A 24,435-nucleotide genomic window follows, 5' to 3' on the forward strand; every position below is an offset into this window, starting at 1 on the left:
CAGGCTGAGATTAGAAGAGGAAGAGGGTTTCCAAGTAGTGTTTACATTACAGAGCAAAGCAAGGCAAGTTGTTGTGGTGTGCAATATATAAATGCTCACTATTATTATAGTCTAGGCAAGACTATAGCCAGGGAAAACATGAGTCAGCCTTTTTTTGAAGATCATACCCTGAGAACGAAATCACTCTGGGGTGACACTTTTGAAAGGTTTCGGGACTAGTAATGTTGACAGGTTAGGCAATACGAGATTAAATAAAATTGGGATCACACATTGGCTAAGAGGTGATGCTGGGATTTGCACCCATTCTGCAATTTCTGCATTTTACAACTTTATTTTCCAGTTATTTTGCAGTTCTTATCATGAAAAAACAAATCCAACAGTATAGAACTGAATTGGAACGCACACAAATCACATAACTCAAAATGACAATCTTTCAAAACAAAAGTGATAGAAGCATATTAGGCAAAATGGGGATGCTTCTGGTTTCACTGCCTCCATCATCAAGGAAGTATGCAAGTACCAGCATACTAACTGATGTGATCTTTATTGTATCTGGTATTCTCTTGTGTATGTCAAAGCTCTTTAAATAGGCCCAAAACAAAGGCTTGTGAATTGATCGTATGTATTGAATTGTATAAAAAAAAGCAAACTGTTTTGTGTCAAATGAGCAGACCTTAAAATATGCTTGCCAGAGGCCTGCGATATCTGGTCTGCTTTCTTCTGTCTAGAACCCCTTCCAAATAAATGGCATACGTAAAAAATATATAAAAAGAAAGATCACGTAATGGGTTAAACAATGCCGCCAGCATGTGAGACGGTAAACCTTTTCACAGAACACAGCTCAGTACTATCATTGATATAATATGATTTGTCCAGGATCACTGCTGGCAAAGCCAGAATACGAGAAGGAACGCCTTGGTTGCACAGTCCTGAATTTGATTAGCTAATCGCATCACCAGACTAACACTTTATACTCATCATTAGTGATGGCTGCCTCACTTTTACAACCGCCCATCTGAAGAAACGGATTTCTAGACCTTCACCATGTTGATGCTATGTTTGTTTTTTATACCGACCGCTATCTGGTGTAGGTACATTGCTGATAATAGCACTTCATGTGCTACAAAACAAAGTACATATACATGCAGGTTATCAACCTCAAATTTCAAAAAGGGCACCTGGTTAGGCCCTGATAAACCCAGGTGGGTACACTATTAAATCACAATAATCAGCGTGAGAGATCATATATTCAGTCCTTTGGTGTATTCATACACAGTCACAAAACACAAACTTTTACTGTTAGGTCAACCAAGTCTTTGTCCCTAGGTTTTTTATTCAACATATCAATTTCTTCAACACTATCAAATATGACCCAAAAAAGGACACTGTATTAATTCCAAAAAAGGTAGTACAGATGTGTACCATCCAATTAGATCAGAAGGATTTGACTCATACAATACATGTTTCCTTTTATTTTCAACAATACATTTACATAGAAACATGTGCTATCCAGAGCCTGATGCATTTCTGGAGTACAGAGACAACAGTGCGACATTGAACACTGAACATTACAAAAGGAGGTTGTCGATACTATAATGTTTCAGCCAGGTAAAGCTATTTGTTGATGGTTGTGTGGAAATGGCTTTCTTGAGGACGAGGGATGATGTGTTATCCGTGTCCAATGGGTATCGTCAGTAATTGTTTGCTGCGGCACATTCTTGTTAATAGCCCTCTGTTAAAAAGGTGGGAAGTAATTACACCTCCAAACCCCATCAACAAATGATGATTGCGAAAACTCCTGTCCGCGTTATGGCAAAGCTACCCCTGATACCATGTGTTTAAGTGAGTGAAGTCCCATGCAGACACACGTAGTCGGACTGGGATCTTTTCCAATTGGGTCAGACCGTGCGGGCGGTGTAAGCCTTGCGACTACTGGAAGTCCGCGAGATATCAACCTCAGACATACGAATGTCTGAATTTGCTTGCTGGAACTTGGTTTTGTAATCTTGCATATAAACACAGATCTGTTCAATGAGTGCTTAACACATTGAGATATCTTCTGAACCATCCCAGCAATCAAATGTAGCAATATGCATTTCAATTTTGGCTATTGCACATGATCAACATGATCCCCACAGAAAGGTCAGAATGCTACAGGAGTTGTGCCTTAGTGAATGCACAAACTATGTATACGACCGTGAACACACAAGCATTACAGGATGAATTAAGTAGAGCAGAATGTAACTGTCAACAGCAGACAGGCAACAGGTTTGGCTTCAGCAGCACGCCATAAAATATCCTGATGTGTGCCATTTATGTATGGTGAACAATGTAAACTGACTTCTTTAGGTCAGGAAGCCATGAGGGGCCACCCTCCAAGGTGGGGGCCTGGGGCAAGTGCCCCTTTTGCCCTCTGATAAAGACGTCACTGTGCCCATCCACAAAAACACCTTGGCGGCCATGTTTTCTCTAACCTAAAATGATGCTCACTCCTCCAACCCCACCCCTATTAAAGAACCTATTTCTCTCTACTCCCTCCTCTTGTACTATTTTTGGATTTGGAATCTCCAGTCTCCAGACAACAGGACTCTGCCTACTCTTTCCTTGACAATCTTATCTTCTCTCTCCAACTGGGCTTTAAGATCAGAAGATCAGCACCTGCTCACTGTTCCGAGGTCGAACTGTGTTTCAAGAGGTGATCGCAGTTTCTCAGTCGCTGGCCCGAGACTATGGAACAGCCTGCCCCTAAAGTTAAGAAAGGTAACCTCATTACTGACCTTCACAGCAGGTCTAAAGACCTATTTAAAAATACCTATTTATTTAAATTGGTCCATGCCCATCCCTGCTTTTTTTTATTGGTAATTACTGTGGTTGGTTAGAAGCAAACAACTGATCCTCTACTTGTGCTAGCTAAATGTCACATCTGCACCAGGATTCGATTTAGTTTTTTGCGTGCACTGTAGAAATGCCTCAAAACTCAAAAATTCTAAATTCTCTGATCTCACCCTGCAAACTCGTCAGTAGTCTTCAGGCTATGCTGGTACCCTTGTCCTTGCTTAATCTCCCCCTCCAATTACTTTGCTCTCTACTTTTCATGCACTAACTATATGGCCTTACATGCTCTAACCTCCGGGACAATGTACCATCTCTTAGACTAGAGGTTGGACTTGGGGAGACCACTGCAGACCAAATCCTGGTCCGTATGGTAGGCCCTGTTAGATGTACAGGAGGGATTTCCCACGCTCCCTAGTCCATCCCTAGACAACTTCGAATTACCCCTTTTATAGTCAGAAGAACCCCTTTTCTGCATTAGGAAGTCAGGTCTGCATTATTGGAAGTCAGGGAGGGTTCAGTGTTTCTGTAACAAGGGGACACTTTTGGAAATCAGGAGAGGAAATGCTTTGGGCTTCAAATAGAAAGAATGTGATGTTCACCTTGTGGCACACAACCCATGTAATCCACATCAAAGACTGGTGATGTGAAAAATCTATGAAAGACAATCAAGCAACTACAGGTTCCAAGAAAGAAATGTGAGACACTTAACAATCCAAACACTATGAGTGACATTTTGGTTTCCCACAGAGGGACTGAGCCTGTAGGAGAGAGGGAAGAACTAAGGACCATGGTCCTATAGAGAAGTCTCATTTGTTTGCTCTGCTGAATTTGCATTCCGTGATGTCATTCAAAGCTAATCCTTTGGTTTTCTGTCTATATAATAACTTGGCTTTGTGTGGTCGGTGTATCCCTTGGCCATGACACCGCCCACCTCATATCTTCTCTGTACTCCTTCTCGCATCCCTACTTTATCCTGTATTGTCTCTTTACCCTCTAACTCACCTGACATACTAGCACCCATTCCTCAGAAGGCCAATACATCTTTTGTCCCTATGCATTGTTTTTCTCCTAAAAGAAATCTCATGCCCTGACACCCTTATCTGCTCTTAACTCTTCTTGCCATTGGACCTTCATCTCATAACTGGGATCTCCCCCGCCTGCTCAAGATTCTCATTTCCACTGTAATGCACATCCTCAAAATTCCCTCGGCTGACCCTAATAATCTGTCCAACTATTGTTCAGTCTCCAATCTCCCCCTTTTACAATAAAGTCCTCAGATCTCTATTTCTCCCTGTTGTCTGGGTTCTGAAGTGATTACTCCATGGAAATATGACTGAGCTGGGTCTCTAAGTTACTTACCACTACCCATCACTTCTCTATTCGCATCCTCCTGGACCTCTCAGCAGTTGTTGCTACTATTGACCACCCTTCTGTCCTTCTTACACTATCACACGTCAGCATCCAAGATACTGCAGTTGCCTGTATTGCATCTTACCTTTCTGACGTTTGCGGTCTATATACCATGGCCCTGGAAACCTGGGGCACAAATGGTTGTGCACAAAAGCACGACATTCTGTGCATCCGGCTTCCGGAGACATAGTATCTAGACTGCACATGGGTGCAGAAGGAGGCAGCCGGAGGCCGGAGCCTGCAGCAGGTAAGTGGGGGAGGAGCACTGTGTGGAGGAGCATGACAGAGGTGGCCACGCTGCAGTGGAGAGTTCGGGGCGGTGGATTCCCCGCCCCCAAGAGGGCCGGTTACAAAAGGCCACATCTGCGGAATGCAGCCTTTTGCAGTGTAATCCACAGGTATGGCCTTTTGTAACCGGCCTTCAGACATAGAACCCTTAAGAGCATTCATTCCTCATCTCCTGGAACATGATTACCCTTGTTCCTGTTCATTTCCCAGTGGGAGTTCCCAACGGCCCATCCTTGGCCTTCTACTCCTTGCCTTGACACTCAGATTAATCCTTCCCTCGCCCACTTTTACCCCGTATCAATCATCCCACAGCACAAATTGCCTTCTGGCCATTCACCACTGGATGGCACTTCATTCACTTTTGCTCATTTCCATTAACATCAAAGTTCTGCACCTCCCAACACATAATGCACAACTCCACCCCCCATCTTATCTCCTCATCCCACAAGGATCTTAATTGCCACCAATGTATCACTTCTACTACGACTGTTGGTAGGTTAAACCTACTAAACAGGAAACTCCAACTCTTCCTCCTACCCTTCACCAGCCACACCACTAAAAGTCTCATCTCCTCCCTTGTACTCGGTTGACTCATCTTCTGTTCTAGCCTTCACCTGGGTCTTCCTATATGTTCCTTTATCACCCTTAACAAAATGTTCACATTTGCAACCTCCACTCTGTACATCCATCCCAGCTCTGCTACATTTTTAGCCAACCATCTTCAAACTGGCTGGCACGCCATCCACCAATGTGCCTGCTTCAAGTTCCGCTGACAAGTCTTCAACTCAATTCATGAGCTAGGTGTCCACAATTAGCTAACTCAATGCCCCGTATTGCTGCACCCGGAACACTAAGTTCCAGCACCGTATTAAATATCTGTTTCACACACCCCTTGCACTGTCATGACCTTCTCTTCCTTTTCTTTCATTGCCCCAGATCAATGTATTTCACTCCCCTGATGTCAAGAATATCACCATCAATAGCCCCTTTTAAAATGTGCCCTCAAACTCCATCTCATCTGTTTGGTAAGTGAACCTGCTGTAACCCAGCACATTAAACCATTCCCTTGATCACACCCTCTCCCCATTGTGCATAATGTGGTTTAACTTTTTAACTGAACATTATTTGTTCAAATACATATGGTGTATGTATGGTACATTGTTTATCTTGTCAGTCTTGCTGCCCCCACTCCATGTTCTTACTAGTATCCCCCCCCCGCACCTGAATGCACCCTTCCGCTCTCTGATTATTTGTCTTCATTTGCAGTGGTTCTGATCAAAGCTCTTGCCCCGTTCTATACGAAATTCAAATATATGTCCAGCAGTTTAACATGTATGTAGATTGTTGGGTTCAGCGAGTGGATCTACCGCTAAGCCATGATAGTACTGTGTCTGTTGGCAAAATATGTTATGGAACACGGTTCCAGGATGGGTAAATGTGTGCGTTGCTGAATAAGTATTTGGAATTCTATCATTTGGAAACCATTCAACTACAAAAATATTCACCCGAAATATTACAAACATGGCTACTTTTGCCTTTATTTTACTTCAGAATGTTAAACATGTTTTTAGCTTCCTAAATATTAATGACTGAGAATATCTACCCCTTGTATCCTCCAGTCGCCCTCTCCCTAACTTATGCCACCCCATGAGTGCATTGTATGTATTTTCTATAACCCACTATTTCCACAGTGGATATTTCCATAATCAGCATCATCACTGGATCCCATAACAGATGGCATGCCTCCCTTTCTCCAAAACCCTAATTCCAGCTGAGGATTTGTAAAGATTGGGTAAGCAGTTTGGCAAAGTTACCCATTATAAAACAAATACGTGCTCGGGCACCAATAAAGGACCTCACACAAAACAGCAGAGTTTATGAACACTTACCTGCCACTGAAGGAAAAACTAGAAAAAATCTGGGTTGACAAGTATATCCAAGAAATGTTTGTTTGTTTGTTTATTTATTTATTATGCGGTGGAGTCAAGGTAAAAACCTAGTGTTTTTACTTCTTTCGCGACTTTGATGGGGTTCCCGTCAATGGGAAGGATGAGTATTTGGGGCCTAGTCATATAAGAAGGGAGATAGTGCCCAGGAAGATGATCTCGACTTTATCATTATTCAAGCAGAGACCATGTGAGGCCATCCATGCCTGAATGATGCTGTACATTCTATTTACCAAGGCCAAATCCTTATCATAATCCCCAGTAAGTGGTAAGAGAATCGGAGTATCATCTGCATAATTAGTGTAGGTAATAACAAGATGGTCTAGATCAGGGGTCTCCAACCTTTACGTTAGCTAGAGCTACTTGTAGTGGAGGCCAACAGTGGCGAGCTACTAGCAGGCGATATCGGGGTGGGTATGTTTATAAACCTCCGAATTTTTACTAATATTTTTTGGGCCCGATTATTTCCCCTCTATAAATAGATGGAATAACATATGCCTTCACGATTATATTAAGAACTTCAAAAACCTCTTTGTTGCATTATTATTTATTAGTAGCTGTCTCATAAAAAGACTAACACGCAAATATCTGGTCATTTCTGTGCCCCTTCCTTTGCGTTTTATGCAGACTTTCTACATGCTGGGCACACTATTGTTTTCCAAATGTGCATTTCACACTTCCATTAAAAAAAACAAGTAATTTCCAAACTGAAAAATGCTGCTTGCGTTCACTAGTTTTCTTTGAAATGTTTTTTTTGTAGACACCACACATACTCTGTTATTTGTGTGCCTCTCTGTGTTTTAGCACAGCTTATATTTCTAAAGATGTTATATGCTTGTCAAACTGGTTAATTACAAATAAATGCTTCTGTTGTGCTGGCAGCAGTTTTTAGGAAATTAAACTGTGGGTTCATGGGTGCTAACTTTTGATTTTCAATGCAGGGGAGAAATATCCCCAACTCTGCCCTGAATATACGCAAGCAACCAGCCCGATCCATTCCCTGGCCAACCACCACTATCCATTTGCCCTTAATGTTTGCAAAAAAGTGACTGGTGGGGGGAAATGGATGCAAATAAACACATGGAAACCCACCTGTTCCTCAGGCACTTGGAACGGTGCACATAATAGATGACAGGCATGTTAAAGAGCTTCACTCCTCCCACCATAACCTCGCATTTATTCAAGATAAAATGGAAAGATTCTGTGCAAATTCAAAAGAAATCAATTTGAGGCTGCAGGCCTCTCCCACAGTGGGAGAGACTCGTACATGCTTTTCAGTCCATGCTAACATAACAATCATGAAACATTATATTTTCTTAGCTCTTGACCCACTTAAATTAATTTGCAATTATTTAGATCTCAGCTTGTTGTGTCTGATGTCTGTTCGGGTCATTTTGCCTGTCCTACAGCAGGCAGCCACGAATGAGTAATTGATACTTCAAAATAAGGCCAGGATTTAGAGACCAGAATCTACTGTTATAAGTATGCAACATGCATTCATGAAGCACAAATTTCAAGTGCTTCATGTCAGTGTAATGAGGTACAATGAAAAAGATGTTCCAGCAAGACAGTGTCGTGGGGGCGCACAAGGCAATCTGTGGTACTACAGGCAGAAGCAGAACGTGATACTGACATCTGTCAGTGGATTTACAAGCAGCTCCACATGGCAGAGTAGCCAAGCTCCCTGAAGACGACCAGGGTTCACATCCTGAACACGGACGGTAGCAGCAAAACACACCAGCTTCAGAAAGAGTTTATTTTTCAGTTTCTCCAGCGTGGGCGACTGAAGAGGCTCAGGCAAGCTACTGGTAGCTCGCGATCAACCATTTTGCGACCTCTGGTCTAGAGGGTGTAATGTTGTAGTTTCAATATTGTAACCCTCCCTAAATCCAGATTGAAATGTTGCCAATACATTTTGTGGTTTTATCTATTCATTTAACTGAATGACACTACCTTATCTAATAATGTTCCCAAAAAGGGAGAGCAGTAACTGGGTGATAACTCGACAATTGATCAATATCTAGATTAGGCTTTTTCAGTAATGGACATATATGCCTAGTCTTTAGAATGTCCAGAAAATAGCCTTGATCTAGTGGAAGATGTTTTATTTGAGTAAAACAAGGAAAAAATATAGAGAAGCATTCTTTACTTTTTGATGCTGGATAGGGGTCATCAGCAAAATGTCGGTTTTTACTTTGCCCATAAAGAAGAGATGAAGTTACCTACTGGCAAATCACAATCGTTCCATCTCTACATGCAACGTTTACCTTTGTGCTAGGGGATAAGGAAATGTAATTTTGTATCTCATTAATTTTCTCACAGAAATATTGTGCAAACTCCTGACAATCTAGTTTGAACGTTTCGTCTTATGGATTTTTTTACAAATGTCAGTAATGAGAATAATGCTTTTGATTTATTTAAGGCACATTCAATAGTAGTAGAGTGGGAAAATTGCTTTACCTTTACTACAAGGCCTGCATAATTGCAACGGGCAGATTTGAAAGAAATTCGATTTCCTTCAGATTTGTTAGATTGCCATCTTCTTTCCAAACGCCTGACCTTTTTCTTCCAAGAGTTCAATTCATCAGTAAACTATGGTGTTGATGGCTTATTTCTAATAGACCTGGTCAGTAATGGGGCAATCTTGTCCATAGAACACTGCACAGTTTCATAAAATCTTGAGCATGCATCATTTATGGAAATATTGAGCATACTTAATTCTTCTCTGTTTGGGAAATCCTGGGATAGTGAAATATTATCAATCAGTCTCAAATTAAGTTTTGGACACATACTTTTTTTCCCTGCCTTTGATGGATAGATTGTTCTAAAGTTAAACAAATGGTAACAGTAAGTGATCAGACCAATCAATATGAACCGTCTCAACAGGGATAGTAATTTTACTTGGACTAAATACCCAGTCCAAAATATTCCCTGTAATGTGAGTCTAGGAACAGATATTTCGTCTCATATTCAAATTTTGATAACATAATGAAAGAAGAACATGAATCATTCCTCAGTGGAAGGTTAAAATCTCCCGGAATGAATACAGACGAGGACGACATTCACAGATTTGTCATAAAGTCCATCAGTGCTAATGTAAAACTTTCATTTGACATGGGAGGTTCGTGTATTGCATAGAACTGTATTGTTGAAGATGCATGTGTGAACAATTTCAATGCAATGCAATACACTTAGGAACTATATTATTCACAACCCCAAAGAAAATAAACTTAATAAAGGAGGAATAATGTTGGTGCAGATGAGTACATGTATGACCGCATCGCGCTAAGTCTCAATCAAAGAATCTCATTAGTGTGCAAGCAGAATTATTTGACTTCATTGACACTTCTAGTTAAAAAGATGTACAAGGGTGCACAGGCAATATATTTGCATGGTTTACTTTTCTGGGGGATTGCTAACGCAAGTGGAACAACCGAAGGCTCAGGAGGATAGCTCAGGGGCAATGCGCTCACCTCGGAAGAAAAACAATGCTGAGAAAAATAGGTTTGATCTCTGGGTCCGCACATTATAAATAACCAATTATAATAATTATAAAATTATAATAACACACATTAATATGTCTATATAGACTGATAATTATTCATTTTGCCATGATATATTTGGCATTTTACCAGTAGAAACAAAATCCTGAAGCAGTACTGGTGGGGTTATTTTTACCATTGATTAGTTTAATTGGGTAATAACCATATAATTGGTGTTCAGTTGCAATCCTTGGAGTGGTGCATAATGTATTCATTATGCAGCGAGCAGGATCACAGTTCCCCCACCTACCATAGCAATCTCATGAGAATGTTGTGATTCTCCACCTAGAGCACCAAGTCCTAGCATCATCGTTCCCTGAAGGTGACCTTCTACAGGTCACTGGCCCTGCTACCAGGCGATTCTCTTGGTCTTAACCTCCTACTATTCATTCCCCTGCTTCTCCACCTCCTCTGCTCCTGCTGCCACACATGGTTCTTTACTACCTCCTGCCCTTCTTGCACCCTCTCCAGGGTGGAAACCCATATTATCTGCTGCACAGTTGTGAGTATGGCCACCTTTCACAGTGTGCGTAGTAAGATAATTGAGGCCATACTAGTTCTATTTGCTGCCTGCTACGTGCCTGTCTTTCTTTCCATCTGATTGTCCCTGGGCTCTTGGACAAAACTCCTCCTTTTGTAAATATACTCTCCCATATTTATCCCCAGGTGAAGGTTCCTGTAGACTGTTGAAGTCGGCCCTTGTGCAGATTGGTGTCCCAATCTTCCTTTTCTGGTGTGGTCAGTGACTTCATCACAAAAGTCAGAAAAAGTGGTTTGGTAATAGAAGACAATTCCGTCAGTGACTACTGTAGGGAACAGAGGGGCCTCTGCACATACAAGTCTGTTATGCCAGACGGAGAGGAAGGGCTGGCATTGAGCCCATAGAGAAAGTGGAGGTCTTTTACAGTGCCTAATAAAAGTAACATTGAGAAATACTTCCAATGTGAGGGATGAAAATGTGTGCAAGGTTTTGAAAATATTGTGTACTATGAGATTTTAAAGAGCAGAGCTCCAACACAGATTGATCTGCTATGTCTACTTGACTTCAATTATTGCCCCAAGATCATGTTATGATACTGTTTATTAAGAGCGCAGCTGCCCGCCTTATGGGCCTGAATAAGGAGGGCTAACAAGGATTATTATACCTCCGTCACCAAGTACAAGTCAGAGAAGAGCTATCAACTCGCTGACCGATTATTGTGTCCACATGAGGCAGGCAGGGACAGAAAACACCGGGTCCCGGATGGCCATAAGGGAAAGACACGGTTAGCAGGCAGGTGCAAGGAAATTACTAAAAGCACAAAAAGTATACAGAAAGAATACCTACCCTAGGGGTGACCGATGGCAGCTTGAAACCTAAGTGTTCCCTCTGAAGGTGTGGAGAGTGAGGTAATGGATATTTCAAGGCAGAAGGGTCCAATGTGGTCGGGAAGTATCACTTAGGAAGCAATACTTTGTTTCCAATGCACGTATCTGGGCCAAAGGGGTAGGAAACAAGGCAGTCCAGGGAGCAATCCAGAGGTCTTGAGCAGTTCAGGTGAGGCAGTCCAAAAACAACCAAATCCAGAGGGCAAAAACCAAAGGCAGTCCAGTCGACAATCCAAGGGTCTAGTCAATTCCAGTAAACCGGGTTCCATGGGACAAATCCAAAGAGGCAATCGAGGAGAAAAACAAGATCAGGAATCCAGGAAGTCCAAAAACAGAAGCACAAGGAGCACAGAAATGCTACTCGCCGAAGGAACAGCTGAGAAGCACTGATTGAGAGGGCTGGAGCTCTCTTATGCCATTCTTCCGTGTCACTTGACTGCCCACCTGGTCACGTGACCGCCTTCTGTGTTGTTTCTGGGTCAAGTGACCACTCATCAGTACACGTGACCTTTGCCTATGAAGCGCCGTGCCCAATGGGTGCCCGCGATGAAGGAAGGCACTTCTGCGTGGCTGCAGGCGCCAGGGTAAACCCCAACGTGATCGGGGGAGCAGGCGCCAGGGACACCATGGCGTGCGGCACGCTCCCGGAGGCCAAGCAGGTGAAGGAGCGGAAGGAGTCCACGATCCGCGCCGCCGACAAGATTGCACCTACCAGGTGAGTGGGAGGGGTTCCGGGGTCCATGCTGCTGTTGCGAGGAGTGCATGAAATAACGCCTACTAATGAACAGTATGGCATGGGCTCCTGGCAATAATGCTATACGGCCCAGGTGAGGCAGCGTAGGCTGTTGGCAGACTTTTCCTTCGCATGCAGAATCTGAGTGGCCACGGAGTAACTAACACATGATTGGTAGCTTGCCCCCAGCAGCCCATGGTTGCCATAGGTTGCAGCAAGAGTCACAGCAGACGATCATCACCTGCTGCACATGAAGAGCATGAGCAAGGTACACGAAAGGCAGGAGACGTGCATGGATGCCTGGAGAGGAGCAAAGACTAGGAGAAAGTTTAGGTAAGTGGGGAGGGTGCAGCGCTAGGGCTGTTACATAGCATGTATATTGGAATGATGAGAAGTAGCAGGATCCATACCTACACTGGCGAAGGTTCCCCAGAAGACATGGACCCTAATTGGCTCTCAGGATTACAATGTTCCATCCAGGGTGGTAATAATCGTGATCATTTAAGTACCCGCCACAAACTGAATTGTACCATGCCACTATGTAGTGTGCGTTGCTATGATACTCATTGGGTCAACATTAGAAGGATGAAAAGTTGAGTCGGCACTATTTGGGATTCGAACTTGTGACTACAGGTTGCATTTTGGTTGTGTAAACTCAGTCTCTGTGTTTCCCGGGACACACAGTAATGGGATAGTGGTCGAGAAAATATAAAAATAGCAGGCGACCTCCAATGTACGCGTACATTTATTGTAGTTTGCTACTGGACTTATTGCAATGCTCGTTTTATTAACGTGTGTTTCCTTGTTTTCAAGTTGATCTGCGGGACTATTTTCATTTTTTAATTAGAACATGAAAACTGTTGAGCCATTCCTTGTGTGCGGGAGACACAATCTGTGTCACGTGATGTGGACTTAGGTGGACTGCGAACACGTATAGAAACGGACGGAAATATACTGTCACGCGCAGGGAATCATGAACTGGGACATGTGAGCAAGAGAAAGCTACTTGTGTTAATAGCGGTCTTTCCAGTACCCCAGCATGAAGTGAACAGGCGAGGAAGTAGTCTCCTCGCCGGAGCTGGGGATTACAATTCTCTTTGGAAAGATCCTCTGTGGTTTTGGTTGGGTCACGAGGGCTTGACATATGAAGATGGAGTTCCGTTGGCCATGGGTGGTGGTTGTGGAATTTGTGCAGTGGAGTACACATGTAGCTCTCTTGATTGGTTTGCAATACACAAACTCTATCTCTGTCTTTGCTACTTTCCTAAAAAAGACTGCATGGCCCTGCTGCTCCAACAGTAGGCAGGACCCTATCACATGAAATAGGACAAAACTAACTCGGTTGATTTTCTGGCTTTTTCAGATCCTATATTCAATTGACCAAACCCTACCAATGATGTACAATTGGTAGAGGGGATAGGACTGCAGTAGGTGGTCTTTCGCTGCCCCAGTGTGTCTACTGCATGCTTTGAGCTATGCCGCATATGTTTCTCAATATGTGAAAAAGTTGACATTTGATCAGGTCTAAGCACAGAACCCAACAGTATATGTCTATTGTTCATTTGTCATCTGACAAAAAGGACTGATCTCTGCTACATTTAAACTCCTGCAGTAATACATTAGTAATGGCAGCTGCTCAAGGTACAGATGTATAACTATTATTGAGTCCTGGTGACCTGCCATTAGATTCACACGATTTAGGTCAACTTTAACATTTTGAGAGGTTTGTTCCTGCCTGTGACTAAGAGTGTCATCTTTCATCTTGAATCTTTGTACACTTCACCTCCATTAGCACTAGCGAGTCACTGGCGCTATACATATTGTTTATGACACAATGGGCCTCATTACAAATGTGCCGGTCCGGAAACAACTGTGCTGGTAAGCCTACCGGCACCGTTGTTTCTGGACCAGCACACTACAGGTTTGCCTGCTGGAACGGCTGTGCCCGACAAGGCTGACCCTGGTGGGCACAGCAGCCACGGTAGGAAAGCCACCACGGAAGCACCAGCACCGTTAACAATGGTGCCGGTGCTTCCATGGTCCCCATTGCCATAGGAGTCTACAAATTGTTGGCGCCTGACTTCTCAGACCACGAGGGTTGTAATCCCCTGGTGTTACCGGGAAGTCAGGCTCCGGTAATTTATTTTTGGGTCCGGCGGCAACCCTCCGGTATCACAGGCAGAGTTGCCGTCCGACCCGTAATGAGGCTGTTTCCTCAGCCTTGGATGCTTTTTCTAGTCTCTACACTCACGCACTAACCCGGAATGATTTTTGCACAGTTCTTTTCTCTCTCTGCTCTGACTGTTCCTTGTCTCCTTCTCCCCCCATTTCTTATGGTTGTCCAGTATTCAGCATGACTGTGCCCCGTTTTCTGAGTTTCCAACCCCAGGTCGCAGTTCTTCCCTTTGTTTGCCTTCCCGGAGTTCTCTACTGGATCTGTGATGTAGGAGAGTGACGTATCCATTGTTTTCATGCTAATACATCTGCCCCAAGCTTGTCAAATTGTTTAATTCTGAACTTAAAGTACAAATGAATGGGAATCATTGGAGGAAGTAGCACCATTCATATAATAAGGCCAAAGGAATGTACAAATGTCCTTTTCCCAGGCATGCCGGCTGTCTCCTGGTGGCCAAGGATTACCCAAAGGGGATTTCCAACTGTATCAATGACAAAGGTTCAAGCTCCGGGTAAGGTCTGTTGTTCTATGAACCTGGACCTTTGCTACTACACTCTATTTATTTATTTATTTTAATTTTTATAGAGCGCTACATGCCCATAGACCTCAGAGCGCACATAGGAAAGAAGCCTCACTGAAAACAAATATGTATTTCATAGAAAAATGTAAGCGAATCTTACTTGGCAACTGCTTCTCTATAAGAAAACCTCAACAAATGGTCACTTTTTTCAAAACGAACTATCCAACGAATTAGTATCACTCAGAGAGAAAATAAAGAAAACTTTGATGAGAAACAGGCAGCGGACTTAGACTACAAACCATTTTTTTGTAAGAATGTTTCCTTTGTTGTGTAAAAGCTGTACATTTATGGCGGAAGATACATGCAAGACTATGGGCCTCATTACACGGTAGGCGGTAAACCGTGGCGCTATTAGCGCCATGGTTCATGCCGGTAATTTACCGGTACCGCCTTGGAGGAAAGGGGAATTACCGCCCTATTCCAAGGTTGGGAAGGCGGTAATTCCTCCTTCCTCCATTGCCCTTCCCCATTCCCATTTTTGCCCCATAGGGCATAATGGGAATGGGGAAGGCGCTAATTACGGTACCGCAAATTGCGGCACCGTAATTAGCACTCCGGTCCCTTTGCGGGTTCGTTTTTTAACGCCTGCTAAAAGCAGGCGTTAATATACCAACCCGCAAAGGGACCTCATAGTAAGGCGGTAAGGGTTTACCGGTACCGGTAAAATACCGGTACCGGTAAACCCTTACCGCCTACCGTGTAATGAGGCCCTATATCATTTGGGTGACAACCAGCGCTGGACCAGCCTACACGTGGACCTACGCGTGCATGGTTTAAAGGGCAGTGGCAGCAAGGTTCTCAAACCACTTCACTGGGCCCATATTCTTGTCTAGTTTTGTTCATACATCCCATAGCCACCTTCGATTACTGGAATCTTGCTTAGAAACCTATCTTTTTACTCATCTGTGATTCAGGTCCCCTTGTTTACTTGATCATTACCTATTTTTTTAAATAATTTGATATGCTATGATTTTAAAATCTTTTAAAACATTTTCGAACTAGGATGGAACACACGCAATTAGATTTTTCTCGTCAAGTGTTTGGGTGCATCAGATGAAGGGTGGCCAACTCAGTCTTTCAACCTTACGAGGTCGATAAATGAGTACGAATTTCGATTGGGTAATGATAGTAATGCATGTAAATATGCCCCATGCAAAGTGCTTCAGATTAAAGCGTTATATAAAAAATAAATTATTATTACTATTGATAATTTGGACGTTTGTCATCCCACATGGAATGTGTGTTGGTAACCCTTGCTTTTCTCCTTTGAAGTTATGATGGCATCCCCTTCTTAATGCACGACGGCACTTTAAAGAGGACAACAAACGTCCAGGAAGTCTATCCCAATCTAACCAATGAAAACGCTGCTATGTTTACGTGGGAGGCACTGAAGAGCTTGAACGCTGGAAAGTGGTTCATTAAGGTAAGGCTGCAACGCTTGTTAAATCAGTTAAGTTATCCTGTTCTGAAATAACTATTGGCTAGCTTTATATTTTGGTATCATTCAGGATTTCTCAACCATTCGTTGCCCTCATGGAAACTCATGTGAGAAGGACCACTTTGACCAATGAATGGAGTTCTTAGTTTACGTCAAAAGCAGAAAAAGGTGGAACTGTGGATAAACCTGAAGAGAAAGAAGATATAATGGACCACTTTCACCTTTGTTATCTTATATGTGCCGCTGGACGTGCTGTAGCCTCCTGGTATCGTCCTGTGCTGGGCGACTGCAGAAGCTTCAAGTGCAGCCCTCACTAAGCAGATCTTTCCATCCATACAATAGCCACAATTTAGTTTGATTACATGTTACTTCTTTATGAACTGTCAGTTTCACAAACAATATATTCAAAACATAGGATGACTGAGATTTACTCGTCGCAACAGATGGCGAAATAGATAGACTAGCACATGGAAAAGGTAGGAGGACCTGGAAAACAGAGATTGACGCAGTAGCTGAAAGTAATGACACAAAAGCACACCGCTCTTTTTCAAGGGTGTACATAGTTGAGTTGTGAGAGTGATACCCTCTGCGGGAGGTGGTATTTTTCCTAGAATACCCAGCAATCGTGAAACAGACCCCCACGTTAGTAGGACATATTTCTGTACTTATGAGGTAAGGTGTCATCGGGGGAAACACCCACGCAAACCTTCATATACCATAGAATCCCTGACCTTGAAATGAACGAAGAGACATTCCTGATCAGAACGTCTTGGGTCACGTTCACAAAGCTCTGAGTTGACCAGGAGTAAACGGCAGCTTCTCTAGCAAATTGCACTTGGGGTTCGCCAGAACGACATGGTGGTGCATGACGATTCACAAATAGGGACTCATGGTGATTCACAAGGAGTCCTGCTTGCACAGTGAGCAATTTGCCCCCGTCGAAAATTGCGGGTGAAATAGCACCTTGATTTGCGGGAGCTAATGTTCCGGGGCAAGCCCCCCTGTACAGTATCTGTGCATGGGAAGATGAAAAGTGAATAAAAGTTACACGAGTTCTGGTGAAAGTGGTGTCAAATAAAGGAGAAAGTGAGATACTTGGAAAGGAAAAATATTCAAATGATAATATCTAAGGCCATGCTGGAACCGGGTCAGATTGTGATTTGAGAGATAATGAGCTAGTTCTTTGCTCGGTGTCCCCCTTTTGCCTTGTGTTCCCTGTTGATAAGACTCCCCCATCCGCTTTAGCTTGGATTTGAAAAGTGAGGTTATTTGAAAAGTAACCCCCTCACTACCCATTCATTAGCACACAAGAGACCACGTAGGTGGCAACGGTGCACGCCATAAGAACATAACATAACATATGGGTGCAGAGATTGCACCCAAGCTGTGCAAGCTGGCCACACGCAGCGCAAGGGAATTGCCTGCTTATAAACCTTATGTGAATCATCTATATGGGAAAACTGCGTTTTCGTGAGCATAACTAGATGTGCACTTCCCAAAAACCTTTGTGAAGTGGGTTCCTTGGATGAGACTAGCTAGCTATGATTTCATTTTGCATTCAGATGATTGGTTCACAAATAAAGAGTAAGGCTCAGTTCAGCTGTGTCGCCAAGCAGCACATGATTTGAGCTGCCCAGGAGAAGTACGCAAGCAGGAATGGATTTGAAAGGCCACACATGCAGTTCTGCATTGTAAGTAGGTAAAAGGGCAGGTTTCAGATGTTGCTTCATGATAAGGAAGTTTCAAGATCTGAAAAGTGAAGTATATAGTCTGGAAAATGAAGGTGAGCACTATTGGCAAGAGGAAAGGTTTGTTTGAAAGGACTGGGAAACATGTCTTACAGCTGAACGCGTAGTACATTATTTTGAAAACAATCACTTAATCGAGGAGTATTTAAAATCACTACATGGTTTCTTTTTACAGACCATAGGGTTTTGTACTTCACCTTTAATGTGTGTATCTGCCTTTATGTCACTGTTGGGGTGGGCAGGAAAGGTCTCAATGATTAAGAGGGGTTCACGTTGCGCGCACCATATTTGTGACTGGGGGTGCAGCAAAGTTGACGCGATGTTACCATTTTATATGTATCCACTGTAGTTAAATGTTAATAGGATGTGTTACTTCAAGTGTTACTTTTTGTTCAAGATTGATACATATTAGATTTGCACGTGCATAGAAAGATAAATGCGAAAAACCTCCAAGTGAAATCTAAAACAGGATCCAGATATGGTGTGCGATTAAGTGCCTAGAGGCTGGGCGGGGAGGAGTTTCATAATACGCATGCGAGGAAGGGGACTGGTCGCGGAGGATCCACTGTAAAGAAGAGACAATATTTTTTAAACATACATGCACACTAAAATACAAACACAGGGAATTTATAAATCTATACGTAGTGGACTTTTATCAATTCATTAAAACTCTCCAGTCAGGAGTTTGCAGAGACAAGTTTAAGTGACTGGGAAACTCTAGTTCTGCAGGGTTGGAGGCCGGAGGAGGAGTAATGATTAACCAGGTAGATAGTTAGCTAGCAAACTGGCCAAGGGTTTATGACCTGGTAGATTTGCAGAAAGCAGATCTAATCTCTTTTAAGTGCATGAGAGCTTGCAGAGGGGTCTGGTCATTTGCTTTTGACCAACAATAAACATGGGGTGAGGTGACGGTCAAGACTAGAGTGACCAATATTCCCTGTGTTTCAATCGCTTTTTCAGGATGTGGCCAGAGGCCATTAATGTTGAATTGGTAGTCGTATGAATTAAAATATAACAATGACACCAGTTAGGCGGGGGGGTGGATGAGATGACTATCAACAGTTCAAAGGGAATCTGTTTATTGTGCTCTCTCATGTCATCTTAAGTATCCTTGCAAAACATGTGCAATTACATTTAGGATTAAGAGGTCTCAGACCAGCTGGCACTTGTAATGCATTATGTTTGTAGGTGAATGTTTAATTGTGTGATGATGTTATGAGCTGCCACAGACAAATCCTAAAAAAGGGGGTGTTACGAATATGTTCTAATGATGGTAGTTAAGATAACAGTGACCAATGGGAATGCAAGAACGGGAGAAAAATTGGATTTCTCTGGGCAGATTTTGGCCAATCATGTATGGGGGTGGACTATAATAAAATATATGGGAGTGTTTTAACTGTTGCAAAAATGTATGTGGTTCGGGGGGACGCAGGTTAGTTTGACTCTACAGAGTCATCTAGTTCCTCCCTGTACGATTGTACAATAAACTTGCTGTACATACAAACGTGCACTCATTCCTTAAGTGGTGGGCCTGCTTTGGGTTAAGGTGATTAAGGGTCCAATCCATACATCATCCAGAGTGGAGACTCTGCAAAAAGGGAAAAAGAAGGTTGTCACCCTAAGAGGAGGGGCATTGGCTCTGCCAGTGCCCTAAGAGTTAGGAGACAGAGTGACTTGGCCTAGATAGGGATATAGTGATGAATAAACACTGCTTTCTTAGTCATGTTTACAGACTGGCTCTTTGCGACATGGTAATTGTGAGAATTTAGTGTTACAAAGCAGTGAGGTTAGTCCAGACTAGCTTGCATGATTCTATGTCTGGGTTCGGTTATTAAGTAAAGATGCATCAAAGAACAGGTGAGACACAAACGCTGTCTTAGCAGTCCTTTTATTGTTAGCTTATACTATGAAGGATGTGGGCAGACTGCTTGGGAAAAGATAAAGAACTGAATTTAACCAGTTCAAACAACACCCTCTTTAGAGTCCTTGTTCTCCCTTCTCCAACTCTGTTCCCAGGACAATAATGTGAGGCTGTCCCAATCTGTAAGGCTTGCAGGGGTTGAAGGGGCTCAATTTCACAACAATATTGATCAAAACAAAATGAAAGTTCAAATGCTGATGATAAACAAAATGGCAAGATTGGTTTCAGTCTTGGGATAAAGTCTCTCAAAGCAATGTTCTTTAGTGTTTTTCAAAAATATGTTAATGGCAAAAAGGTCTCTCAAAGAATTGTTTATAGTAAAAACATCTCAAAAAGAATTGCTAGCAGATTTCTTCGCATATCTCTCTCCGACGTCACTCACACTTTTTAATGCCAGTAGGTTCTTGGTCTCCCTGACATGATCTTTAGGCTTTATTGACTTGTCTCTGGTGGGACGGTTTGGGTCCATAAACTTGGCAGTTGGAAGACACAGTTGGTCCCAGAGTCGGTCTAGGCTGCTGTCCTAATAGTGGCCCAAGCTTCTGTTAGATTGGAGACACCACTGAGTCTTTATAGGCTGTGATATTGGCTTTGCTCTACTTCCTTGTCCCAGGGTCCTGCTCTTGTCTCACTCAACCAAGTCAGACTCTCCTTCTTATCTCCACATCACATGCTCATTCATGAAGGAGCTTCCCTAATTCCTACCATGTTGCCTCTGCTACCTATGAACTCCTGTTTAGCCTCCTCAATCCTTTGCCAATTGCTTGTACCTTCCTCCCACCTGCTCATACAAGCCTAGGGTTTTTGTGTCCCTCTTTCTCTTGCTTGACTCCTTTCTTCACCTCCTCGGTTCCACCCTCCACCCCTTCCCTGCTCTTCCCTACACCTCCTTACCAGCTCTTCTCTCCTCCTCAGATACTCTTACCACCTCATCTTCAGCTTCTCTCTTCCCTCCTCCTTAGTCCTTCTGTTGACCTCCTTCCCAGTTCTTCTCTCCTCATACTTGCTTCTTCTCCAAACGTCAGCTTGTTGTCCATTAGCCTCTCCTTTCTCCTGCATCCAACCATCTCCAGAAATGTGCCATCTCCAAAATGTACCACCTGTCCTTTAGACTCCCCGGATTATGAAGGCCTCTGCCCCCCCCCCCGCTGCACTGGGCATATTTTGATTGTGTGCACCTAGTGTCCCTGAATGTTCCTGTGAGGAGATTTGTAGATTTCAGGATAAAGACCAATCTGTTTGGGGGAACCTGTGGGACTGAGCCTCGAAGAGGCTTGCCCGCCATCTTAAATTCCATATGTGATGCCCGCATGTACGAGAACTGGTATTCCTCACTCCAAACATCCATCGCTGCTGCCTGTGAAACTTTTCATGCAGAATGCTTCTCCTTCAAGGAGCAAAGCCACTCTGGAGATACGGTTAAAATGATTGCTAAACTGTGTATTGCTGCAATGTGAACTATGATACTCTGGTGTCTGGGCATTGTTTCTTCTAGCACCATTTCTGCAGTTCCTTAAGGGGTCTGGCATCTCGGGTGGTCCTATATGCCAAGGCCCTGCCCTCTGATGGTGGCATGGTGGACGTAGTCAGGGGGTTCCTATCCATGCTGCAACCAGGCCCAGAATCATGAAGCTATTAGTGGCACCTGGCACCCTTGGGGCCCTACCATCCCCTTCCCAGGATCAGGCCACGGACATTGCCACAGTTCCTTACTTACCTACTTTAGAGATCTGCAACCTTTGGCTCCCCATAGGTTTTGGATTACATTCTAGGCAGCATAGGTAATGGTGAGGGGTTTTGGAGGTCGTAGACCAAAACATCTGAGAGTCTCAGGTTGAAGACCCGTTTACTTGTGCAGCGCTTTCGTGCTGGGCTGATGTCATGCTGAACTCTGCTGCACCAACCTGCAACTGCACATGCAGGCTGCAGGTGGCACTCCTATACCAGGATAGGCAGAAGCAGCTCATTGTCACCCTAAGAGTGCTGGCTGTGGATGCTGGCCCTGTACTGGCACCTATTACCCTGTGGCATCTTTCTCTTTTTTGCTTGCCCATCTATGGTGATAGAGGGATGCAGCAAGAGAGGCAAGCTGAAACCCTGATGCTCCAATGATCTCTCTGCCAATTAACACCCACATGCTGTTCACTGCATGGGACTGTTATCACCTTAAACCAATATGGATTATTTCTTAGTTGGTTTTCTATTTCTCAAGTTAGGTTACAATGGTAAATTACAGGCACCTCAGGCTGCCGGTGCTGAAGTGGTATCGGACGCGACACTGATCCTGACCTGTACTGCTTCTTTTCTTAGGACATGTTTCCGCATCCAATTATTTTCCAGAGCCTCATTAATGTTCATGTTGGACCCAGATTGGTAACACGCACTGCACTCTATGGACACAGTTTGGTGTGGCACTCCAAGTCGGGCCGTCTCACCACCACCAAAGCCAACACAACCAGCTTGCCTTCCAGTACCACTGCCTCACTTCCTCATCTATTTACCCAAAGCATCATGTGGGCAAGCAGATGTGGAAATGAAACCTATATATTGAACTCAATGAAGCAATCTTGAATATGCATTTATGGTTTACTATGCATCATAACATATATTCATGATTTATAGAATTAGGTAGCATTAGATCTTGGATGTGAGTTATCATCAGTTCTCGTTTGGGATGTGGATGGGAGAATACTAGATAGTTAATTTTAGTTCTGCAATTAAGTAGACTAAGTGCCAAAACCAGATGGGTTAAGTAGAGCAGGAGAATTCCACTTTTTGATAACTGTCTGAGTGGCGGTGGACATGACTATCCAAGAGATAGATTTATGACTGGGTAGGTGGATGGAGCATTTTCCTATGGAACTGTAGGATCATTGAAATACTAGGCCAGATTTGTATCAAAATGTTTTAGATTTGGGAATATTAATATGCTATATGGAAGTTATCCCATCCAGAAGATGGCCATGCTAACATACTAACACTTGTCAGAAGATTCATTTGGATTCCTGTTATCAGATGGGAAATCCACATCAATTAGCTTACAAAGGCAGTGTCTCAATTGCTGATTTTCGTTACCTGCCTGAAATTATGTGGCTTTCATGCTCTGCCCGCAGGGCAGACATGTTCTTTAACGGCCGGCCAGCCCGAGCAAAGGCAGGTCCAAGCGAAGCTGTCTATGGCGGCCGCCAGATGGGAGGAGCTCTGGCACTGGAGCGCAATGCTCCGGTCCCGCTGATAAATGGAGGGGGGTGGGGAGGCAACAGGGAGATTGTCTCTGTTACCTCCCCACAGTGATCAAAAAGGGAGAAAAAAACGCCACCCGGGGAAGGACAGCGGGTGGGGACTGTGTATTCTCACCTGCTGTTCCAGCAACCTGATTGGCTGAGCGCCCTTCCCCGGGTGCGAATATAATTAAGTCACATTGCCAACTGTTTTTCAAAGTACGACTGTCTTTGCTGAGGGCTCTATATACACCGTGCTTAACATCTGAACACAGGCCATGAATAGTAAAGCTAAAGTTATAGTAAAAGTTAAAAGGCCTGGCCCGAGCACAAAAGCATAGCTTTGCTTCCTACCCTGTCTAGAGTGGGAGCTTGGGTGAACATCTCTTGAGGTGATCGTATCTGTAGGTTGTGCAAAATAGAAGTGGAAACAGATAGACATCTATTCACGCAATGTATAATGACCACCCACATATTAGATAAAGGATACTGCAGTAGTTGATTTCCTTCAGACAATTTGGACAGTGACCAAACATTGGCTTTCATATTTTCGGGCACTAGCTTGGTCTTGAACTATACACTCTTTTATATATGGCTTATAATCGAGAAATTGTTCAACAACACTCTTTAAGGAAATCCTGTCTTTTATACATAGTTTTTCTTTTTATCTTTGAATTGTCAATTATTATAATGAAATAAGAACACGAAATGTATAATGTTTTTTTTTTTTACATATTTAGAGCGCACCTAAGCATTAGGCATCTGGGCTCTTATAATAAATTACAGACTTAGTCAGTTACTTTGCATTCTTGATCCAGAACCAGAAGGTTACATTGTATACTTAGCTGGTTGCATTACATTCTTGATAAAGATACAGGAAATACATACATGGGTAACGACAGACATAGGTTGGGTATATTATTACAGGGGGTTGTTTATTTGCTTGTTTGTTTGTTTTACTATTTATATTGCGAACCAGACCCAGAGGTATTCGGACGCATAAGCATAAAGAGGGTTGTTAAGCTTAGGATACACAATGGACAAAAATACCTACAGCTAGGGTTGCAATGCTGTATGCATGAAACAACAGGCAGGGCGGATAGATATATACAGTAAGTAGCATGAATAAATGTGAAGCACATAAATATAGCAAAAGCAATGAGGTCTCAAATGTACAATAGGTACTAAGAAGGAAGCAGGTGAGGTAGGGTCAGACGTCATGTTCCTTT

The 24,435-nt window shown here is 43.2% G+C and overlaps 1 protein-coding gene across 1 annotated transcript in view; it reads left to right on the forward strand.

Moving 5' to 3' along the window:
• The window catches only part of GDPD4 (glycerophosphodiester phosphodiesterase domain containing 4), a 691,051-nt gene that overhangs the window by 513,788 nt on the left and 152,828 nt on the right, over positions 1-24,435 (forward strand). Inside the window, exon 10 of the mRNA XM_069639989.1 lies at positions 16,151-16,301. Within this exon, the coding sequence (XP_069496090.1) occupies positions 16,151-16,301 (151 nt within the window). The remainder of the gene's footprint in view (positions 1-16,150; positions 16,302-24,435) is intronic.

Source organism: Ambystoma mexicanum, chromosome 7q (genome assembly GCF_040938575.1).
Source record: "Ambystoma mexicanum isolate Mex_15411 chromosome 7q, UKY_AmexF1_1, whole genome shotgun sequence".
NCBI classification, from domain to species: domain Eukaryota; kingdom Metazoa; phylum Chordata; class Amphibia; order Caudata; family Ambystomatidae; genus Ambystoma; species Ambystoma mexicanum.